This window comes from Hetaerina americana, unplaced genomic scaffold (genome assembly GCF_022747635.1).
Source record: "Hetaerina americana unplaced genomic scaffold, ioHetAmer1.1.p SCAF_10, whole genome shotgun sequence".
Taxonomy (NCBI): domain Eukaryota; kingdom Metazoa; phylum Arthropoda; class Insecta; order Odonata; family Calopterygidae; genus Hetaerina; species Hetaerina americana.
This window is the reverse complement of record NW_027286070.1, coordinates 4,015,745-4,037,952: the sequence shown is the minus strand read 5'-3', so window position 1 is coordinate 4,037,952 and position 22,208 is coordinate 4,015,745. Positions and strand designations below refer to the sequence as shown.

At 43.4% G+C, this 22,208-nt stretch overlaps 1 protein-coding gene across 2 annotated transcripts in view; it reads left to right on the top strand.

Moving 5' to 3' along the window:
- The window catches only part of LOC139699656 (glycerol kinase 5), a 251,509-nt gene extending 236,614 nt beyond the window's left edge, over positions 1-14,895 (top strand). For both annotated transcript variants that reach the window (XM_071598200.1, XM_071598199.1), the window contains exons 9-10: positions 8,957-9,090; positions 13,447-14,895. In XM_071598200.1, the coding sequence (XP_071454301.1) occupies positions 8,957-9,090; positions 13,447-13,592 (280 nt within the window). In that variant the 3' untranslated portion in view covers positions 13,593-14,895. The remainder of the gene's footprint in view (positions 1-8,956; positions 9,091-13,446) is intronic.
- Positions 14,896-22,208: the final 7,313 nt, after the last annotated feature.

Here is a 22,208-nt window from a genome sequence, read left to right as displayed (position 1 = left end):
AACTAGATATTAGCTTTCAGTGATGGGAGAGTATGCAACATCCAAATGCAATGACGCCTAAAATTGCAAAATACGTCCATTTTTGTTCGTTCGAAGGTTTCCGCGGCGATGAGTAGGTGATTTCCACATTTTTCGGGCTGCGTCCGCGTATGTCGTTTAAATGTACAACAGTTTCGCCAGCTATCCTGCTGGCGTCCTCAGGTCAAGGATGAAAAGAAGCTTGTTGTCCCGTCTTATATAGGAAAAATCCGGCGCCAATACCGGGAAATTTCTTGGCCAATCAGGGAACGTCCTCATATTTGCGCGGAATTATTCGTTTCCACGCACTGTGGAGTGGATATCCATCCTCTCTGTTAAAATTTTTTGGCCTTTTAACGATTTCAATGGCCTCTCTGATTATTCTCTGGAAGTATTTTCCTTCTTTCGCTATTATTTTAGCGTCGTCGAAGAGAATAGAGTGTCCAGGTTCACTCCAGGCGTGCTCAGCGATGGCCGATGCTCTAAACTGTTTGGCCTTGGTTGCCCTCTGGTGTTCACTCATGCGTGTTTTCAGCGCTCTGCACGTTTCACCGATGTACCATTTGCCACAGGAGCATGGCACTTGGTACACGCCTTCTGATATTAACGGTGAAATTCCATCCTTGGGTCCGGGTAGGGTGTCAGCTATCTTGGTGACGCAGTTGAATCTGGTCACCACATCATGTTTCCTTAAAGCCCTCGCGATTCTTTCCGAAGTCCCTGCGATGAAGGGGATGGTGACGTAAGCCTTCGGACGTGGTCTGGAGTCTTCCTCTCTGTCAGGAACAGCGGTGGTTTGTCTCTTCTTTTCTTCCTTCTCGGCCCTTTTTTGGATCATATGAGCGCTGTATCCATTCCTTTGCAGGGCATTTGTCAAGTGTTTCTTCTCGTTGGCAATAGAATCGGAGTCACATATTTTATATGCTCGGCTGACAAGTGTGTCTACCAGTGAGGTCTTCTGACTGGGATGGTGGTGCGATGCAGCATTAAGGTAGCGGTCGGTGTGAGTAGGCTTCCTGTATACTCTGTGTCCTTAGGGATTCCGCGGGAGGTGAGTTCCGTGATGATATTCAGCGATTCCTCAATAGGGACGCTGGTGAAAAGCGATTCAACATCGAAGCTGACCATGAGATCGTTGTCGTGGATGGTGATGTTTCTTATTACGTCAATGAAATGCGTCGAGTTTTTTACGAAGCTGGGTGTCTGTCCGACGTGGTCCTGCAGAGACCGCGCCAAGTACTTGGCGAGTTGGTAAGTCGGAGCGTCAATCTGGCTCACAATCGGTCGGAGAGGTACGAGGGTCATCCGGAAAGTAGTACCCGTTCGTGCCGCATGAAGTGCTGACGACGCGAGTAGCCGCTGGACGAGGTCAGATAGCTTCAGTGGCTTGTCTGCCTTCTCTGAGCCAAGTTGCGTGACGCTAGCATTGCCTGTGTTGTTTCTGTGATTGTTTACAATGTTTAAAAAAATTGAGAACGCCGCCAGTTGTGAAGTGAGGGCAGTGATTAAATTCCTCAATGCAAGAAACGTTCGCCCATGTGATATTCATCGCCAATTAAAGGAGGTGTATGGAGACAATGTAATGGACGAGTCGTCTGTTCGGCGGTGGTGTCGCAACTTCAACATGGGGAGGGGGAACACACACGACGATGAGCGTTCGGAGAGACCGTCTGTCATTACAGACCAACTGGTGAGCTCAGTTGACGAATTCGTGAGGAACGATCGGCGCGTCACAATTGATGACATCTGTGAGCATTTTCCCAATGTTTCTCGAACAATTGTTCATGAAATTGTAAAACACCATCTGCATTATGCAAAAATTTGTGCAAGATGGGTCCCTCGCGTATCTCAATGAGCTGGCGGCGAAGGACTATGCAGCAGGAATACAGAAACTTGTCACACGTTATGACAAATGCCTTAATTTGCTTGGAGATTATGTTGAGAAGTAGTTTAAAGTATCCTCTTTCAAATAAAATTTTTTATGTATGTTAATATTTACTTTTGTGTCTTTATTTCACGAACGGGTACTACTTTCCGGATGACCCTCGTACATATTTATTTCAATCCAAAAGGCAAAAGATGTTGAAGGAAAAGTGAAATGAACTGCTGAGGAAGACACAGGAGATACATTAAAAAAAAGGATGGCAGCAATAAAAGTGAAACGATAAGAAACAATGAATAGGCCACATAATAGGCAATCTGAGAAAAACCAGGTCAGCAATGAAAATAGTTTAGGAGGACTGCTGCTGGCCACTGATTCCTTCGCTTGTTTTGCCAATTTTCTATTTATCTGGACCGACCTCGAATGGCCGCGCGTCCGTCCTTATATACGAAAGCCGTCAAGATGGCGCGATTCCGCATATTCAGGGCGTAGGAGGCACGGCCCGTGAGGGCGCATCGGCCAGATTGGCGTGCGTTGGAATCAGTGACCAGGTCACTGCATGTGACTGATTTTCCTTTATTAACAAAGACATATACATGTTTATGAGAATAGGATTTAGAGCGAAAATAATACCACGTCCTTTTTTCAATGAATACACAGCGGTGGAGTTGTCCACCTTCATATTTATACATATGTTAAACAGTCTAAACTCTCTTAGTAAGTCAAAAGTCATTTCGAGACCCTTTAAGGCGGCATATGCCTCGCACGCGTTGATAGATGAAAGCTCAGGGATGGGAAAGGATTGGGAGATGTTCCATTCTTCGATCACCACTCCTCCTTGGGCGAGTGTTGCATCGGTGTAAACGGTGATGTCTTCTGTTGCCCGTGGTAGGGCCACTTTTCTATTAAATATTTCGCTCGTTTGCAACTCGTTCCACCAAGTAATGTCACGTCTAAACACATGGTTGATGAGGAAGGTTGGTAATCTTAGTATCCAACAAACCCAGGCCAAATAGCCTGCTGCTTTGGGTATGTCCACTGCACGTAACCGGGGAATTAAAGGTATTACACTGTAAACTCTTTTCCGCGCACTGCTAGTCAATTGCACAGTGTTGTCTTCCGTATCGATGATTACCCCTAGGTATTTCAAGGATGTAGTTAATGTTGTAATGCTCTTAGACATATTAATTTGTACCCCGAATTCTTTGTCTAGGTAATCGATGATTGTGAAGGGGCAAAATCTATGTTGCGCGTAGATGAGCCAATCGTCTAAATAACATATGATGTTGACCTGAAAATGTTTGCTCACGATATTTGTACAATCTTCCGCCCATCGCTGCAATATGGCAGGGGAGAGAGAGTGTCCCATAGGGAGCCGAGTGAACGCATAAGTGCTATTGCCATACTTGATTCCGTAAAATTTCCAGTGTTGTACATGGATTTGAAGTTGATAGAAAGCACTAGTCAGGTCTAATTTCGCTAAGAAGGCGTTCGGAGGAATTTCCGCGATTGCCCGACCCGGACCTAATAATGAAAATTTTTGGGGTGACGTAAAATTTTGTCCATGGGGATAAATCATATATCAGACGCGCACCCCCAGAGGACTTGGGTATGAGAAAGCATTTGAAGCTACATTTCACTTTCCAAGGTACGATTATACCTGCTTCTTGGAGGCCCTTGAGATAGACCGTCATCCCGGGCGACACTGGGGTAGGTCTGGATACGAACGGGGCATGCCTGGGTTTAGGCAGTGACGCACCAATTCTTGATATCACTGAATTAACCACTCGATTGTACTCACGTGGCTTGATAGGCGCGACCGCTGGGACTGTGTCTGAGGTGACGTGCAGTTCCTCGAAGAGGGTGTCTAAGTCCTCCGGTAGCTCTTCCTCTTCGTTCTCCGGGATTTCCGGAGGGGCGGTGGCGGTGACTCGCGCTGCTCCTGGGATGAGCCAGCGTCTTGCGTCGGAGTCGTCGTCCTCGGGCTCCTGCTCCGGCTCCGATACCGGTTCTGGGTTGTCCTCGTCGTCCTCTCCACATCCCGAATCACTGTCCTCCGCCGGGAGGGGCTCTGTGTCAGCGGGTTCCCCAGAGTCGACCCAGCGGAGCAGGGCATCCTCATCCAGGGTGAGAGGTCTGTCCAGGATTTGCAGGATGGGGCACTCAGGATCGCTGTTGCCGCCTTCTTGAGGTTCCCCGGCCCCTGCCGGGGTTGCGTCGAAAGGGCTGCGTCTCTGGTAGTGCCGGTTGGGGCTGTCTCTGCGCTGGTTGGGGTTGGAAACCCGGCGGTAGCCTTAGGATTTCGGCCGGAACCGGAGGTGTTAGACGAAGGGCTTCCGGCCATCCGTACGTTGCCACTGTTAACAGGAGCCTGGCCCTGTTGTAAATAATGTTTTGGAGCACTTCAGACAGCTGCTCATATTCCGCTCCCACGTGCAAGACGAACTCAATTTCATGCACGTCTCTGGGTTTTAAGCGGATAGACGTGATATTCTGTTTGAGCAGGGTGAGAAGCTGGAGTACCTCTTGGTTGCTAGGCGTGTCCAGTCCCGGTGCGGTCGTGGGTCGAAGTGCTGCGAAAGTTGGCGCGGTAACTTGTTGCTGCGAGGCTGGTATGGCTTGCTGCAATGTGGCCATAGTCTGGGTCAGGATGGTGATTTGACTTGATAGGGTCTGAATCTTTTCTTCCAGGTGGCTGGTGTTTGCCATAATTTCTGTTTCTTCTTCTGAGAGAATTTCAAGTTCTCTTTCCCTGATCAGCACTTGATCCTGATCTTCGAACAGGTCTTCCTATGCGCTATCATTAAACGATCGCTTATTCCAAAAGAAGAGCAACGACGCCTGCTTCCGACTGCACCGAAACCACCGAGACTGTACGGCCTGCCCAAAATTCACAAGAAGGATGTACGAGGGTCATCCGGAAAGTAGTACCCGTTCGTGAAATAAAGACACAAAAGTAAATATTAACATACATAAAAAATTTTATTTGAAAGAGGATACTTTAAACTACTTCTCAACATAATCTCCAAGCAAATTAAGGCATTTGTCATAACGTGTGACAAGTTTCTGTATTCCTGCTGCATAGTCCTTCGCCGCCAGCTCATTGAGATACGCGAGGGACCCATCTTGCACAAATTTTTGCATAATGCAGATGGTGTTTTACAATTTCATGAACAATTGTTCGAGAAACATTGGGAAAATGCTCACAGATGTCATCAATTGTGACGCGCCGATCGTTCCTCACGAATTCGTCAACTGAGCTCACCAGTTGGTCTGTAATGACAGACGGTCTCCCCGAACGCTCATCGTCGTGTGTGTTCCCCCTCCCCATGTTGAAGTTGCGACACCACCGCCGAACAGACGACTCGTCCATTACATTGTCTCCATACACCTCCTTTAATTGGCGATGAATATCACATGGGCGAACGTTTCTTGCATTGAGGAATTTAATCACTGCCCTCACTTCACAACTGGCGGCGTTCTCAATTTTTTTAAACATTGTAAACAATCACAGAAACAACACAGGCAATGCTAGCGTCACGCAACTTGGCTCAGAGAAGGCAGACAAGCCACTGAAGCTATCTGACCTCGTCCAGCGGCTACTCGCGTCGTCAGCACTTCATGCGGCACGAACGGGTACTACTTTCCGGATGACCCTCGTACCTCTCCGACCGATTGTGAGCCAGATTGACGCTCCGACTTACCAACTCGCCAAGTACTTGGCGCGGTCTCTGCAGGACCACGTCGGACAGACACCCAGCTTCGTAAAAAACTCGACGCATTTCATTGACGTAATAAGAAACATCACCATCCACGACAACGATCTCATGGTCAGCTTCGATGTTGAATCGCTTTTCACCAGCGTCCCTATTGAGGAATCGCTGAATATCATCACGGAACTCACCTCCCGCGGAATCCCTAAGGACACAGAGTATACAGGAAGCCTACTCACACCGACCGCTACCTTAATGCTGCATCGCACCACCATCCCAGTCAGAAGACCTCACTGGTAGACACACTTGTCAGCCGAGCATATAAAATATGTGACTCCGATTCTATTGCCAACGAGAAGAAACACTTGACAAATGCCCTGCAAAGGAATGGATACAGCGCTCATATGATCCAAAAAAGGGCCGAGAAGGAAGAAAAGAAGAGACAAACCACCGCTGTTCCTGACAGAGAGGAAGACTCCAGACCACGTCCGAAGGCTTACGTCACCATCCCCTTCATCGCAGGGACTTCGGAAAGAATCGCGAGGGCTTTAAGGAAACATGATGTGGTGACCAGATTCAACTGCGTCACCAAGATAGCTGACACCCTACCCGGACCCAAGGATGGAATTTCACCGTTAATATCAGAAGGCGTGTACCAAGTGCCATGCTCCTGTGGCAAATGGTACATCGGTGAAACGTGCAGAGCGCTGAAAACACGCATGAGTGAACACCAGAGGGCAACCAAGGCCAAACAGTTTAGAGCATCGGCCATCGCTGAGCACGCCTGGAGTGAACCTGGACACTCTATTCTCTTCGACGACGCTAAAATAATAGCGAAAGAAGGAAAATACTTCCAGAGAATAATCAGAGAGGCCATTGAAATCGTTAAAAGGCCAAAAAATTTTAACAGAGAGGATGGATATCCACTCCACAGTGCGTGGAAACGAATAATTCCGCGCAAATATGAGGACGTTCCCTGATTGGCCAAGAAATTTCCCGGTATTGGCGCCGGATTTTTCCTATATAAGACGGGACAACAAGCTTCTTTTCATCCTTGACCTGAGGACGCCAGCAGGATAGCTGGCGAAACTGTTGTACATTTAAACGACATACGCGGACGCAGCCCGAAAAATGTGGAAATCACCTACGTCCATTTTTAATGACAAAAACATGCACTGGCAAAATGGCGAGCGGAAATATTCAAAGAGAATGGAGAAGCATGAAATGTACCAATAACCTGGGATATTAATTTAGTAGTTTTTAATTTATTGATCGGCAGCTTTCTCCTCATCTCGCTCGCATGTCTTCCCTTCGCCGGTGACTAGTTCCTCGGGGGTGGTGGTGGTGGCGATGGTTGGGAGAGAGGAGGGGTAGGAAGGGAAGTTCGCGGGGAGATTGAAAGGGATGAGGAAGGGACGACAGGAAATTCGTTTGCGGATATGTCGGCTAACCGCTGAACGAGGGAGAGATAATCGTCGCCCACTGCATCCGCGGACGGACGCGACGTCATCTCGACAGTTCCTGCGCCCGATGTCACTTCTTTTTTTCTGCATCTGTCGATTACTCACGAAGTTAACATTAGTATATGTTAGCGTCATGCATCAGTTCGTGAATAATCGACTTATTTATCTTCTTTTTTTTTAATTCCGTAAGTAGTTTTAACTTACTAATTTATCTGGACATTCAATTGGCTTTATTGCCATTGACAATTACTCATAAAATTAAACTGTGTTGACTTCATGAATAACGTATTTTCCTTAAATCCTTATCATCATTGTTTGCAGTTTTATCCACAAATTAATAACACCACTGGCTTCATTTTGGTTACGATTAATTGATGAAGATTACCTAGTTAACTTCGTGATTATCAACTTACGTATTCTTTTGAATTCATGAGTGATGTTAGCTTACGAAGCACTGGTCATCTTTATACCAATCGCCAGATAGTCACGAAGTCGCAATAAGTTAATTTCCGGAGTAATAGTTAATATAATGAGCCAAAAATGTATGTTCATTGAAGGTGTTAATGAAGTTAAAAGTACGCGACGTTAGAAACCATGTATGCCTTTGATCGGTAGTGATGACGATGGGGCGGCGATCCTGCTGCGGAAGGAATGACGTACACGACGATGGAAATTACAAGGGAAAACGATGCAAATTTCATCGCAGCTCTGGACTTGAAGGAAATCAATTTTCATCTCCCTCAATCGGATATTTTAAAGAAACTTAGGGTTACTCTGGTAAGTGCTTGATTTATATATATATATATATATACTAAACTCGACAGCGTATGAAATGCACAAATCAGGGTAGGGAGGCCAGTTCCTTTCCCTGTGCCGGTTATGGTTTCCCAGGAAGACCTGGTACCCGAAAAATCATATAGCTTGGGAGGAGCTACAGGTGCCTTACCCGGGAATCGAACCCGGGCCCCTCCGGTCAGCAGTCCAAAGCTCTACCCCCTGGACTACCGCGACCCACATATATATATATATATATATATATATATATATATATATATATATATATATATATATATATATACATATATATATTATATAAATATATATATATGTACATATACTGGTAGTGAAACTACGAGTAACTCGTAAGTTCATCGAGTGTGATGACGCAAGCGTGCTGCTCAATTAGAGACGGCAAAAAGGTATTCCGGAGATTCAAAAGATGTAGTTGCTCATCATCACTCTGTATTGGGCCGATACTTGTCTGCCAATGTTCATACCTTATTCATGTACTGATAAAGGGTTGAATTGCAATACTCTCCATTAGAAAATACTCCTTGAAAAATCATTCCGTGGTTTATTTATCCATCGTATGTAGGTTTTAGATCGTATTTGGAAACTGAGTATATTAATGTGTAAACTACGTGTGAAACCAACACGGATGTTGCCTCATTTGGTAACTTCTGAACATCTTCCGCGCTGTGTCAACAGCAACTGACCAGCGTAATTACGCACGACACGCGTTTACACGCATGAGCTGCCAGGGACATTCAATTGCTACCGGACGAGCACTTGAACTAATAGTGCATCGTCCGTCGAAACGGACGCCAAGTGTTCTGGCGCGTGGGCAACCTACATTGTTGGGCCAACTCGACTGAAAGATAGCAAGTCGCCTCTAATTTCGCGTCTTATGAACTACAAATCGAATTGATATCATTAACTCATTATTGGAGAATCATATTTTTTTATGGAGCTTCACTCGTGAGGGATTAGTGGAAGTTGTTTGGCTCCAGATGAACCTTGGACGTTTCCATGGGAATCTAGTTTCTCTTTCCATCACCTCAACACTTTCTCACGTCCTCATTCTTCCATCGTCGTTCCAGGGTGGACGGAGGAGTGTCCACGAATGACTTCATCTGCCAGCTGATCTCCGACACCACTGGAGTACGAGTCGAGCGGTCAGCGTCCGTCGAGGCGTCCGTCATGGGAGCTGCGCACTTGGCCGGACTCTCCGCCGGTAATCACTTAAAATATTTCTTTCTTTCGCCCTCAAATTCTGTTGCCGAGTAATCATTCATTTCACATGTGACCATTAATTTATATTTCTAATTGGAAGTGGGGCGGGGTAGCCGAGTGGGCAAGGCTGCAGACCGGAAAGTCAGGGTTCGATTTCAGGTCACTCCGATTCAAGCCGGGCGCTACTTTCAGGGCGCCACATATTCTTGAAAAGCAAAAGGAATGGAATAAGAAATAAGGAACTGGCTGTACCGTCTAATTAACACTCTATTAATGTCTGAATTTCACGCGCTCTATAGGGCTCAGTTCCAAGGGAGCTCTACCCTGGCCTATCAAATCTTAGGGCTGATTGCTCTGGTTCATTTCATATCAAGTTTATTAACTGGAGAGTTAGTTTTATACACGAATGCAGAGGTCACCCTTTATCAACGGTAATGGAATCAGTGTAAATCTCGTGCCCTTTACTCATTCCTAATTCCGCCATGTGTGGTATCCCAGAAAAATGTCAATACCAGACAATAACACAAATTAGGCATCAATGAAGGAGCCCAGAGGTGTGGCTCGACTTTATATATCAAGCCCGCTATAAGGTCTTACTTGCTGGCTTCCACGTTCATCGCTATCGTTTTCACCAGTCAACTACTAAATGCGATCAGATTCAACAACTGCAGTCGCCCAATAACAAAGAGATCGCTTGATCGACGCTCTCTTGTCCGATTTCCAATTCGTCATTTTGAGAAGGTTAAAATCGTCAAAAGTTTAACAAAGACGACGACAGAAGAAGTGGGAATTTTAGGGCTCCGTGGGAGGATTTTGCTTTGAAATTGAAGGTACATAGATGGTTACCTCAGTATTTCGGTTTGACTATCAGATCTCCGAAAGCATTAGTTAGCCGAACTGCCAGTGGATTGCAGTTATCGTTCAATGCATAGCAATATTAAAGCGTGACTTAAGTGGGGTGAAGATTAATAACGATGGGAAAGAAGCAAAATAATGATCCCTTCAAGAAGCAGGACAGCCATGTTAAATGTTGAAGTAGATATTGTAGATGAGCTAGATCATGAGGTGGATAAGTTCACGTATTTTGGTGGAAAATGGGCGTGATTGAGGGATCGCCTGGAGGAGAACAGCATTGGAGAAAGAAGCAGTATTTTTTTAGATATGGGCCTGGAGATGGGGAAGTCGAATGAGGAGTAAGGCAAACGACGAAGTTTTGAATACGGTGAGCGAAGAGAGGACAAGTGCTTAAGGGGGTGGAGTAGAATTGACGGGTTGCGGAAATGTTGAGAGGCGGAGAGCGACGCTGAAGGCCGTCCTCGCTGAGGGAGCAATGCGAAGAGGGAGGGGGAAGAGAGAGTACTTACTGGCTAGTATTTGCACGGCGGCGTTGGGAATATACATTGGAAATCATCGAAAACTGGAAAAGGAAATAGTGTACGGTAAGTAAAGTGTTCATTCTGGAAACCAAGCGCTCGAGAGTTTAATAATACTATACTTGAATGGAGTCAATATTGACTCAAAAGAGAGGTCACGAGTGGGCACAGACTATCTATTTCCTAAAGGTACATTTGGTAGCAGACGCATATCCCGCCACGTGAACTAGTCTACCTCTGAAATTGCCGTAAATGCTTCGGGTCTATAAGGTGGTATATCTCTGCTAGTTCATCTTTGAGATAAATAGGAAAGTGGGAGCCCAGGAATTGAAGCTATGGGCACTTGGTATTCCTGGGACTTGTTTTCAAAGGTAAAAAGAGTCGTTTTCCTATTTGCTTATTTGGTCATTTCTTTGTTTAAATGAAAGCACATATTGGAATCGGCGCAAAGTTTTTTTTTCTGTGGATAACTCATTAATTCTTCGGAAAACGGGTTGTTGAATTGGGTGCTCGAATGGATTCTGAGCAGTACCACCGCCAAAAAATGGCAAAATTAGGTAGCAACAGAAAAATAAAAAACATTGCATTACAACATCATTGCATTGCAAAATCATTGCAACCAAACATTGGTATTGTCCTTGGAATAATCTTGAAAAGAAATTGATGAAATAAACAACACTAGAAGTAATGTGCTAACCAGATATTTCGAAGCGTGGTGGCGAAGTACAACATCAACTAGCAATTGAAAAAAAACAAACAAATAGATCCCTTTACTAATTTTTCTCTTATTTTCTTGAAGCCTTCGTCTTCACACATCCAGTTCAACAACAACGGCTGGCGCAACAAAGTTGCCTAAAATAATCCAGAAATTTTTTGTCATTGATATCTTGTGGAAAATCCCGGATCTCACTCTTTCTATGAGAATAATTTTGCTTTCCAACTCGGACAAATATTTATTTTCGATTTCCGATGTTTCCTGTTTGTCACGTAGCATTAACGGATTGCTATTCGAGACAACATTTTGTGAGACATAAAAAATGCCGTCTCCCGGAGAATGAGCACCAAACTTTTGCTTCAGTGGAAACGATATGGATAAAAAAAAATGTTTTTCCACGAGTCCAAAGTTCGATGTGTCGACCTTCTATAGCATTTAGAAATCAATCGGAACGAAGACTTCGTCGGACTCGACTCGATTTCGACGGGAAAAGGCTCTGTCAGTAGCGCAATGAAGCAATCTTCGGAAGACGCTTTATCACGCCGAGCTAAAGCGCTGACGCGTCGAGACGTGGAGTGCAGTCGGTAAACTAAATACGTCCAAGAGACTGATAGACTTATCGAAGTCATTTGATCGCGTGACTATGTTTTAGTGATATATTTAAATAATAAGATAATTAATATACATCAGTTACGACAATTGTGAATTATCGTAAACATCAGTAATATACGAGTACATCCTCAAAATGTTCTGTTCGCATTAGACAACTATCTATTATTCTCTATATATATTTCTATATCAATACTATACATATATATATATATGTTCGGCACTTCCGTGTTACGTCTATGAAAGCATATATATATATATATATATATATATATATATATATATATATATATATGTATATATATCGGGCAAGGCACTCTTGGTACCTGCAGCTCCACCCAAGCTGTGTGATTTTGCGGGTACTAGATCTTCCTGGGAAACCATAACCGAAAGGAACTGGCCCCCCTCCCCTGATGTGTGAATTTTCACACGCCGTATAGGGCCTAGTACTGGGTGATCTCTACCATCACCTACTAAACCGACCTTCGGGTTGATTACTGTGTTTATGGTTTATATATATATATATATATATATATATATATATATATATATATATATATATACATATCACAAATCTATAATCTATCACAGAACATTTTAAGGATGTTTATTACCGATGGCTACGATAATTCACTGAGATGTCAGTTAATCCATAAATATTCCGGAGTTAGCTGAAAATTGTTGAAATGGATGTATATTGATTGTTAAATTTTTAAATATATATATATACACACACATACATACATATTTCCTGGTTCCATTCTTTTGACAAGTACTCTAGGATTGCACATGAGTGTACGCGGGATAGTATGAAGTGGGACGCATTGAAAAGATAGAAAAAGTACGGTGAATGGCAGCCAGATGTGCATTCCGTAAGCATAAGAGATAATTTAGCGTAAGAGACACGTTGGGTATTCCTCAAATGAGAGAGTTAGCAAAATAGAAAAAAGATGAGTGGATTTAGTGCGATGTAAAAAATGGCTATCGACGACAAAGCGTGCGAACATTTAAAGAAGTAAATAGAAAAAAAAACAAATTTTAAGGGGCTAAACATCCACAGTTTTAAAATAAAAATCAGACAATAAAAAATATTGATAAAAAAGTTTTCATTTTTAAACAGAAGTATTGTGCCATGGAACCAGTTCCCTGAAGAGTTATTTGAGCCCATCCCATCAACAATTGGAAGTTTTCAGAATAAGAATATGGTAGCCACAGGACAAAAGATTGGATCCAAAAATTTGCATTGACTTTTTGCGATAATGACTCGTACAGTGTGATTTCGGGGTTTATGGAGTGTAATTGTTGTAATTGCAATGACAGTGTACATTGCTTTGATTATCTAATGGCTAGCATTGAATTTGGATTTTTTGATTGAGAATCCGTTTTCAATGAGATAGAGATTTTTTGTTATGGCTCTTGGTGTTTGTATATTTCCCGTAGGTGCAATATTTTGTCTGGTTTGATTATTTTTTGTGGTAGAGATTTGTTATGATAAATCCATAAGTTTTATTGTGATGCTAGGGATTTTTGTTGCACCGGAACACTTTATCTGCGCATGCGTTCACAATATTAATAATATTATGTTCCGCCCCGGACTTCGTGTCCAGCGTGGAACTTGAATACATTTTTTCCTCTCTTTCTCGTTCCCTGTGAAACAAAGGGATTTGGTCATCGCTGGACGAGGTCAAGGCCCACCGCAAAGTGGACCGAGTCTTCGAGCCCAATCCAAGGGCCCTCGAGGCCTCCAGGAGGACCATGGAGCAGTGGCTGAGGGCCGTCGAGAGGTTCATGGGGTGGTATAGCTGACGAAGGCGCGACTGGCAGCCCCACCAACGGAGGATTGCGACGCCGGCCCCCTCGCTGGCGTCGTCCTCAGCGATAGGCGCCCCTCCTTCCCCGGGAAGTGTTTCGGGTGCAGCGCAACAGTGCTGGCCATCGCATCCTCCTGATTGGTCAAACCGCGAACGGGCGTGAAAACGTTGCGTTGGTCAAATCCACCAATTTGATTCGCATTTAATTTGGCCCTTCGCCATTTTTTTTGGGAAGGGCAAATGAATGAATAAAGGAAGCCTTTTTTTTGTCAAGGGAGGAAAGATGAAGAAGGCATATAAAATTTCAAGAAAGACATCTAAAAACTTGGCTGTGATCACTGTTGTTTTGGAGTCGTTTTTACCATTATATTGTTCTTTTATCACTGAAGATTATTGAACCAAAATATTTTGTTGTTAGTTGGCTTCAATAACGATATCATTATAATATATATGTATATGTATATATCGTATATGCACATGCTCCGTGGCAAGAATTTGTTGCTTCACGTGGATTTTATATTACATTTATATATATATATATATATATCTTTAGAGCTGGGTATTTTCCAAAAAAAAGAGGCCATTCAATCAAATGTCTTTCAATGTTTGATTACCAGTTGGTTGTGTATGTTGGCTGTGATGTGCATTTTCTCAGCTCAATTATTTTAATTAATTTTATACAAGAAATGCACGCAAACGCTATACATGCCTCCGGTCGTTGGATTCATATTATTCGCCTTTAATGTCCTCTCCGGAAATAGCCGGGAATGGAAGAAAGTCATATTTCCAGTCCATATTTGGACTATCTCTAGATGTGCCTTACGAGAGGAATAATAGATTAAATGATTTAAAGGGGTTTATTGGGGAAAAGGAATGCACTCATCTATTTATTCAGTGCTAATGATGCACCCATATATATATATATATATATACATATATATATATATATATATATATATATATATATATATATATATATATATATATGAGGGTGCCGACGTAAGGAAGCATTTCTGTGAAACGACGAATATCTTCTGTTGCTTAAGATGGTAGCTTTTTGTTAGCGAACACGGGAACCTGCTGATTTTCTACGTAGTAATTCCAACGAATCGTTTGAATATGCGCATTACAAAGCGAAAATTCCAAATGAATTCCATATGTATGGTTATTTGTGCCAAAGTCTTTATGGTGTGCAACATGATTGCACCGCGGGTATTGTCAAAAAGGTTTATTTTTTTATTGCCTTCATCATGTGTGTAAAAAAGGGAGGTATTAAATAAATTATTGCTGTTACCGTATACACGAAGTTTAAGTTAATTTCCCTGCCAACTCCAAAGACCTCTGCCCTTAATTCTGAAGACCTTCAGCTCTCGATGAACATGTATCGAAAGATCTGCAGCGTTCGATTTAAAGCATTGGATACGCACACACACACGCAGGAGTTGACTAGTACTTGATCGGGTTTTATCGATGCTCTAACCTCTGGTTAGAGCATCGATAAAGCTAGTGGAAAGATCCGGTGTTCAAGTCCTGGTCAAGGTAATATTTTTGCGCTGGTGGTTTGCCTGATTCCGCCTTCCCCACCTCTTCTGTTTTCGTCCTCTCCCTTTGTTCCTATCCCTTTTCTTTATATCTATTTCCATGTGAAATATGCGTGCATATTTCCATGCGTGCATATTCCATGTGTGTATGTATGTATGTATATATATATATATATATATATATATATATATATATATATATATATATATATATATATATATATATATATACACACACACATATATATATACACATATATATATATACATATATATACACACACATATATATATACATATATATATATATATATATATATATATACACATACATACGATACTCTGCGGGGGCTAACGTACTGGCTTCCCACCATGAGGGCGCGGGTTCAAATCCCGGCGGTGTTGAATATTTTTCAGAGGTATCTCGATCCCTACTTGAGGTGCTTTGTGGAGGGCACTTTGAGTGAGTACGCCGTCCGTCGGATGGGACGTTAAACTGCGGACCCCTTGGCGCCTTTCGTAAAGAGTAGGCTAATGCCGACGCCGGGTTTCTCTCCACCCTTCATCCTTTCCTATCCATCCCCTATGGCGCAAATGACCTTAGCTGTCGGTCGCCTCCCCTCAAAACTACTACTATACGATACTCGTATATATACACACACTTCTCTCTTCCTGGGGACTGGAGGGACTGCCTGGAGGGTGAGGATGGTGTCAGTCGCTTAGGGGGGATTAAATGGATGGAATTTACGGAATATTGGCGCCGAGAGGTAAGGACGGCCGATCGACAAGTCTAGACAAAACTGTCCCCGTCTTCATTCTGCTGCAAGACGCGCAATTCTTCCAGGAAGGCGATTCGCAACCCAGGATTTCGGGTACAAACTTTGGTGGTTTGCGAGGGATCCGTCAGATGGCATTAGTGATGGCGATACCACACGACCCCGCTGCTCGCGCATGCTCCACGACTCTAACATTGTATCAACCTACTTGGCGTCTGAACAACACTTGAAATGCCTTTAAAAAAAATAGGATCTCATTTTAAGCGGCAGACTGCAACCTTTCTTACCTTTTCCTCCCACAATAATACATTGAACTATAGTTCTACAATTTTTCACGAAATGATTCCATAGCAATAGCAAGAATTTTTTAAATGTCGTCAGACCTCATTTTGAACTCGGATGTTTTCTTCTTTGGAGACAACTATGCTTTTCCCTAAGTTAGTCCTTTGTTTCCGCCAGTAGTTCTACGTGAGTTTCCGAAGGGAATTGAATCACTTCCCTAGTTGAAGAAAAAAACGTTTTCATTTAAAATATCCTAGGACTGTTGCATTCGTTTGAAGGAAGTCCAGTTCTGGGAGATATTCTTTTGATGCAAATGATTAATATGCTAAATTTTCTTAGCGTGCGGACTTTTAAGCATTTATTTATACGGTTAAGGTATTTATTTACAGCATGATATGTGGTTGTACTGGGTTCATTTCCAAATCGAATCGCGTGCAGCGCGTAGGAGTTAGATTTGCAAAAAAAATCATGATAAACTTAGTAGCATATCCAAAATATTAGAGGAGCTAGGCTAGAAATCACTCAAGAAGCGAAGATTAAATTTACAGATTGATGCTCTTACATTGAAATGTCGTCTGCCAGAGAAACTCAAAATAAATATAGAAAAATTATTGAAGTTCGCATTCGCTGAAATTGATTCAAGTTTGTTTGACTTAAGCTTCCCTCAGAATCGCCCCTTGTAACTTCCGCCGAAATGGAGATGTCACTTTCCATAACAATACATACGTATGCTGAGTCACAGGATACATGGATTTTCGTTTTAAATTTAAAAAAAATCTCATTTTTATCTGCTATAGATACGATGAAATAAGATACAAGATGATTCACAATTAAATAACTGAAACCGCGAAATTGTTCGCGATTAAATTGTATTGCCAGCCACTTTTCAACTCATAATTATGAAATTGAAATTTTGTTTCTGCTAAGGCGCTTAGATGAAGACCTCTGTACCTTTTAAGGGTGTCGAGGCACGAGTGGGCAAGAATATTGCTCGACACGATGGAAAAAGTACTTCGGTGTCCCCGCCAACTAAACCATCCCTACGTTCACCCCCTTGAAGGTACTGGAAATTCAGAGTTCATACCTTACTACCATGTAATTTTAAATCGATGCCTTTTTGTGCTGCCGCTTTTGAATTTAAATATCTGAACCTCTGAACTCTTCTAATCCCCCTAATGGCTGTGACTGTGTTCATTTGTAGGATTATGTGTAAGTTTGAGCGTTTACACGCATATTTATCGACTATCGCAAAAATATCAAAGCTGAACATCTCCACTCCATATTAGTTGCAGCTTGATCTTATAATTATCCTTTGAATGAATCGTTTGGTCAAGTACTTGTAAGCTGTTTCTGATCTCGTCTCCCCACACTACTGCGTGGAAGCGAAAGTTGAAAGCTGTCGGAAGGAGTATCAATTTCAAATCAATAAAGCGATCACAGGGTACCCGAAGTGTATTTATGTTAGGCAGAGAAGGAATGGTGCCCATGGGAGAAGGTGGAGAATGGTGCCAATTAGAGGGGGTGGAGAATGGTGCCCATTGGAGAAGGAGGCGAATGGTGCCAATTAGAGGGGTTGGAGAATGGTGCCCATTGGAGAGGGTGGAGAATGGTGTCCATTTGAGACTGGGAAATGGTGCCAAAGAGAGGGTAGGGAATGGTGCCAATTAGAGAGGGTGGGAAATGGTGCCAATTAGAGGGGGTGGAGAATGGTGCTCATTGGAGAGGGTGGGGAATGGTACCCATTGGGGGTGGCGAGGAGTGAGTGCCTGGTGAGAAAACGTGAAGTGGGCGGTCGTTGACAAGTACACATGAGAGGACTGTCCACCTCTACTTTGGTCACGCCGAGAAAGAATGGATGAGAGTCTAATAAGCATTGTTTTTAAATAATCAGAGGAGAACACGAGTTAATGGTTTGAAAGAGGGAGGAAAAGGTGAAGACCGAGGGATTCACGAAAAGTGAATGCGGACGAGGAGAGTGTCAGGAGACGAGAGAGGGATATTCAAAATACTCGGGGGCACTAGTGTGTGTATGAAGGAATGCACGAATGTGTGACTGTGACGAGAGAAGTATGGGGGGATCGAGATGGTGCGGTGGCTATCGTACTGGCTGCCCACCCAGAGGGCCCGGGTTCAAATCCCGTGGGTGTTGAATAGTTTTCAGAGGTATCTCGATCCCTACTTGAGGTGCTTTGTGGAGGGCACTTTGAGTGAGTACGCCGTCCGTCGGATGGGACGTTAAGCTGCGGACCCCTTGGCGCCTTTCGTAAAGAGTAGGCTAATGCCGACGCCGGGTTTCTCTCCACCCTTCATCCTTTCCTGTCCATTTCCTATGGTGCAAATGACCTCAGTTGTCGGTCGCCTCCTCTAAATACTACTACTACTACGATGAGAAGTATGGAAGGAGGTGACAATTTGGGAGAAATAAATGAAGGTGAGTGATTTTCCTGTGATAACTTGAAACGAGGTTAATCTTCGCCGGGGAAGGGAGTCTTGGGAGAAGACTGATGCGTGTTTGCGCATTTGTGGTACAGCTTCGTGGTTAGTATTATGATTTACCGGTTGGGATATGTTAATGGGTAATTAGTTTTGCCCATGATTGGTGATGGGGGGCCGGGGTGGACCAGTGGTAGCGTCTTCGACTCTCCGATTCCGATTCGGTTCGACTCTCATTTCGTTTGGTCGCCGGTTCGAGACCATTGCACGGATAATATTTTTCTGGATATTTTGCGGGAGAATATTTTGCAGCGGTCGACGACTTTTACACGCAGCACAAAATGACCCCACTACTGAGAGGAAGCAGCTCTCAGTAAAAGGTAATGATGGCGCAGATCAAGGAGATCGGCGCGGCATCAACTGCCACAGCTTCGGGCGAGAGTGAAGTTCACGGAATCGGCCGAAGTACTGCGATGCGGAAGGCAACGGGAAACCACCGCATTAAACTCCCGAGGAGAGACCAATTCTAGGATTGTAATACTAAAAAAAAAAAGGATTAGTGATACGATCGCGCGTGGTACGAAGAATGGGAGAGAGTGTGCGGCAGATTTCGAAGTAAGGAGACGAGAAACGAAGGTCGCTCGCTCTGGAGGGCATTGCGGCGGCAGCCTCTTTACCACGTCGTTAGCGCGGCCATTTCATCACCCGCCGCGTCGCCCGACAGGAATACATATATGTTCTGTATAAGGGAAACCCTCGTTTGTTTTGGAGCTCTACACACTAAAAACCCTTTGTTCTAAGCCGCTCCTCCCCAATATTATGCGGACACGCTCCAGAGAGACAACTGACATCACCTAAACTCCTACTCGAAAGCATTTAATGAATGTGTTGTTTCAAAGAAAATTACCCGAATCGCAGCAATTAGTGAATGGACGAAACGAACGGATTATCCAATCTGTAGCGAAATTAAGGTGTAATAGAATTTCCAGGCACCCGTTTGTTTCACCTGGCGACGTAAAAACATGAAAAAAAGAGCAGCGATATATATTGTATGACGCGCAATGCATGAAAAGTAGGTAGGTGGAATTACATCGAAAACACGATGCATCGATATCTGCACAGATATTATTCTCAAATCTCTATTGAACTCTTTCCGGCTATTCGTTCATTTCAAATATCATAGTAACGCATCAACAAAATAATGAGTTAATGATTCGCAATGCGTGAGAAGCATGTAGGTGTAATACTATGGCCATGGTGATGGACAAAATATTCATTTTTGATCTCGCAATTGGTATCTAACGAAATGCTGGACTACCAGAACAATTTCCGGGCACTCGTGTATTTATTTCGCATAGCAACGTGAAAACAGAAGAAAAGGATCGACGAGTTAGCATTTGGGATTACATCGAAAACATTACGGCGAAAATTCAAGAGTATTTTTCCACTTATTCACTGCTCATGCAAAAGACCTCGGAAGTCATTTAACTTGAGCGGTCACGGAAACCCGTGACCGATAAGCTTGTCACCTATTTGGCGCGCATTAACGACACAAATCGTGGCATTACTGAAATCACGAAACGGGAGGAACAGCGCGTTTCCGCCTCCTACCCACAATCGCCTCAGTGCAGACGTTAATTTCCATAGCGCTGCAATTCGATTAGGGGTGTCAGTCATGGTGCACACTAATTGATTATGTATTCAATTTTCGATTAATCGATAATGCAACCATCCATCAATATATATTGTTTAATTTAATCTTTCTCTTCAAAATGATTTTGGTTGAATCGCATATAATCGATCATCGAATCACCGTGGATAATTCCCTTGAGTCGATCGTTATGTATTTCAGGTAATTTCAATCTTGTTCGGTCAAGTTTGATGACGATGAAAAGTTCGGAGTGTGGAAAACATGCGTGGGAGGGGGCAGCTCACGTGACGAGAACGGGGGGAGAGGGGATTGTAAATTATGACCTAGGACAGGCGGGAAGAGTTAAGGAATGACCAGAGAGTCGTGAGGTGAACCCCACAGAGAGTTATGGCTTCAAATATTTGCTTAAGGGGAAAATTCTAGGAAAAATTACATGTATTTAAAAGAAATAATGTTATTTATTTATTCAGCACCACAACCAGAACAAACATCGAGGAAATTTAACGTTATTCAGCGGACATATGATTCTGGCCGCGATTTATTCATATCCAGCAGCACATTGAGGGAAATCACTCAGAATTGGCTGACGATCCATCCAACATTACAAAACAAGAGTGGTCAAAACTTTCAAGGAAAACGGTTGTGTTAAATGTGAAGCGAAAGATGCAATTATTTATGATTAATTTGAAGACTTGCCGCATTAAAAGATATGCATTATAACCGCTGCCATTGAATTATCAAAAATCATTTCTTGCATCCTATTTTAGCATACTGGCGACATCAATTACGCTAGCAATGACATCGACATAAAAATTAATAAAGCAATAGCAGACGCGGATCATACAAATTAGATTTCTCTAATTAGCGAAAAAGGGCATCACGTCTGACAAGAAAGACTTGAGTTGGCATCGAAGATAAGTTAATCTCCCTAATATTATCGATAAATCGATTTTATAGGTTCCGGTTTACTAATGCTATCGATATATGGATTGCGCGATTACGTTTTATGATCATAATCGATTTCTTGGGACAACGTTGGCAACCTTGGGGCCACAATATGTATGGAAGGCGTGCGATGACGGTGGGAATACTTTCACGAACGCCATCGGAGGGCTACGCGAGTGCCATCGTTTGAAAATGGCGGTTGATTGGGGAGATGAAGGTGGAAAGAGAGAGAGAGAGCGTGTGTGTGTATGCTGTTGATGTCGTTTTCACGGAGGAGGTCGCCTTGGGCGGTTGGCCTATCCTCCCAAAGGCCGCACAGAGGAGGCGGGGGGGAGGGAGGGATGACAGCGGCCTGGAGTGTGTGCTGATCTCACGCGCAGTGGATGATGGGTTCGCTCCCACCCCTCCCGCCCGCTCATTGGGGGAGGGGGGGGCGAGGCAGGGGAGATGCGAGTGGTCAGGCGAATGCCTACATTCGTACACCCGAAAGAAATAACCCCCAATGCGGAGGTTGCTTCACAATGCATTCCCTATCCTTGTGCGTATCCTCGAGAATACATATTCATAACCTCGCGCACAAACAAACACGCGACAGTCCGACAATAAGGCCACTCACACCAGTTTAAAAAAAATAGGGTGTGTTAGAATGGAGAAGAAAGGCTTCTTTGTATTGATAAATATGTTTCACATGATATACATACACTTATAAATGCAGACACAAGATACAAGTAGGCGATGATCATCGTTCATCTAATACTAAGCCGGATGGCGCGTGAAATCCAAAAATCAGGATAGGAAGGCCAGACATTTGCACTGTGCCGGATATAGTTTTTCGAGAAGATCTGGTGCCCGAAAAATTACATAGCTTGGGTGAAGCTGAGGGTGCCAGGGGGGCGGGCTCGGGAATCGGACACAGGCCCTCTGGTCTGTTAGTTAAATATATATATATATATATATATATATATATATATATATATATATAT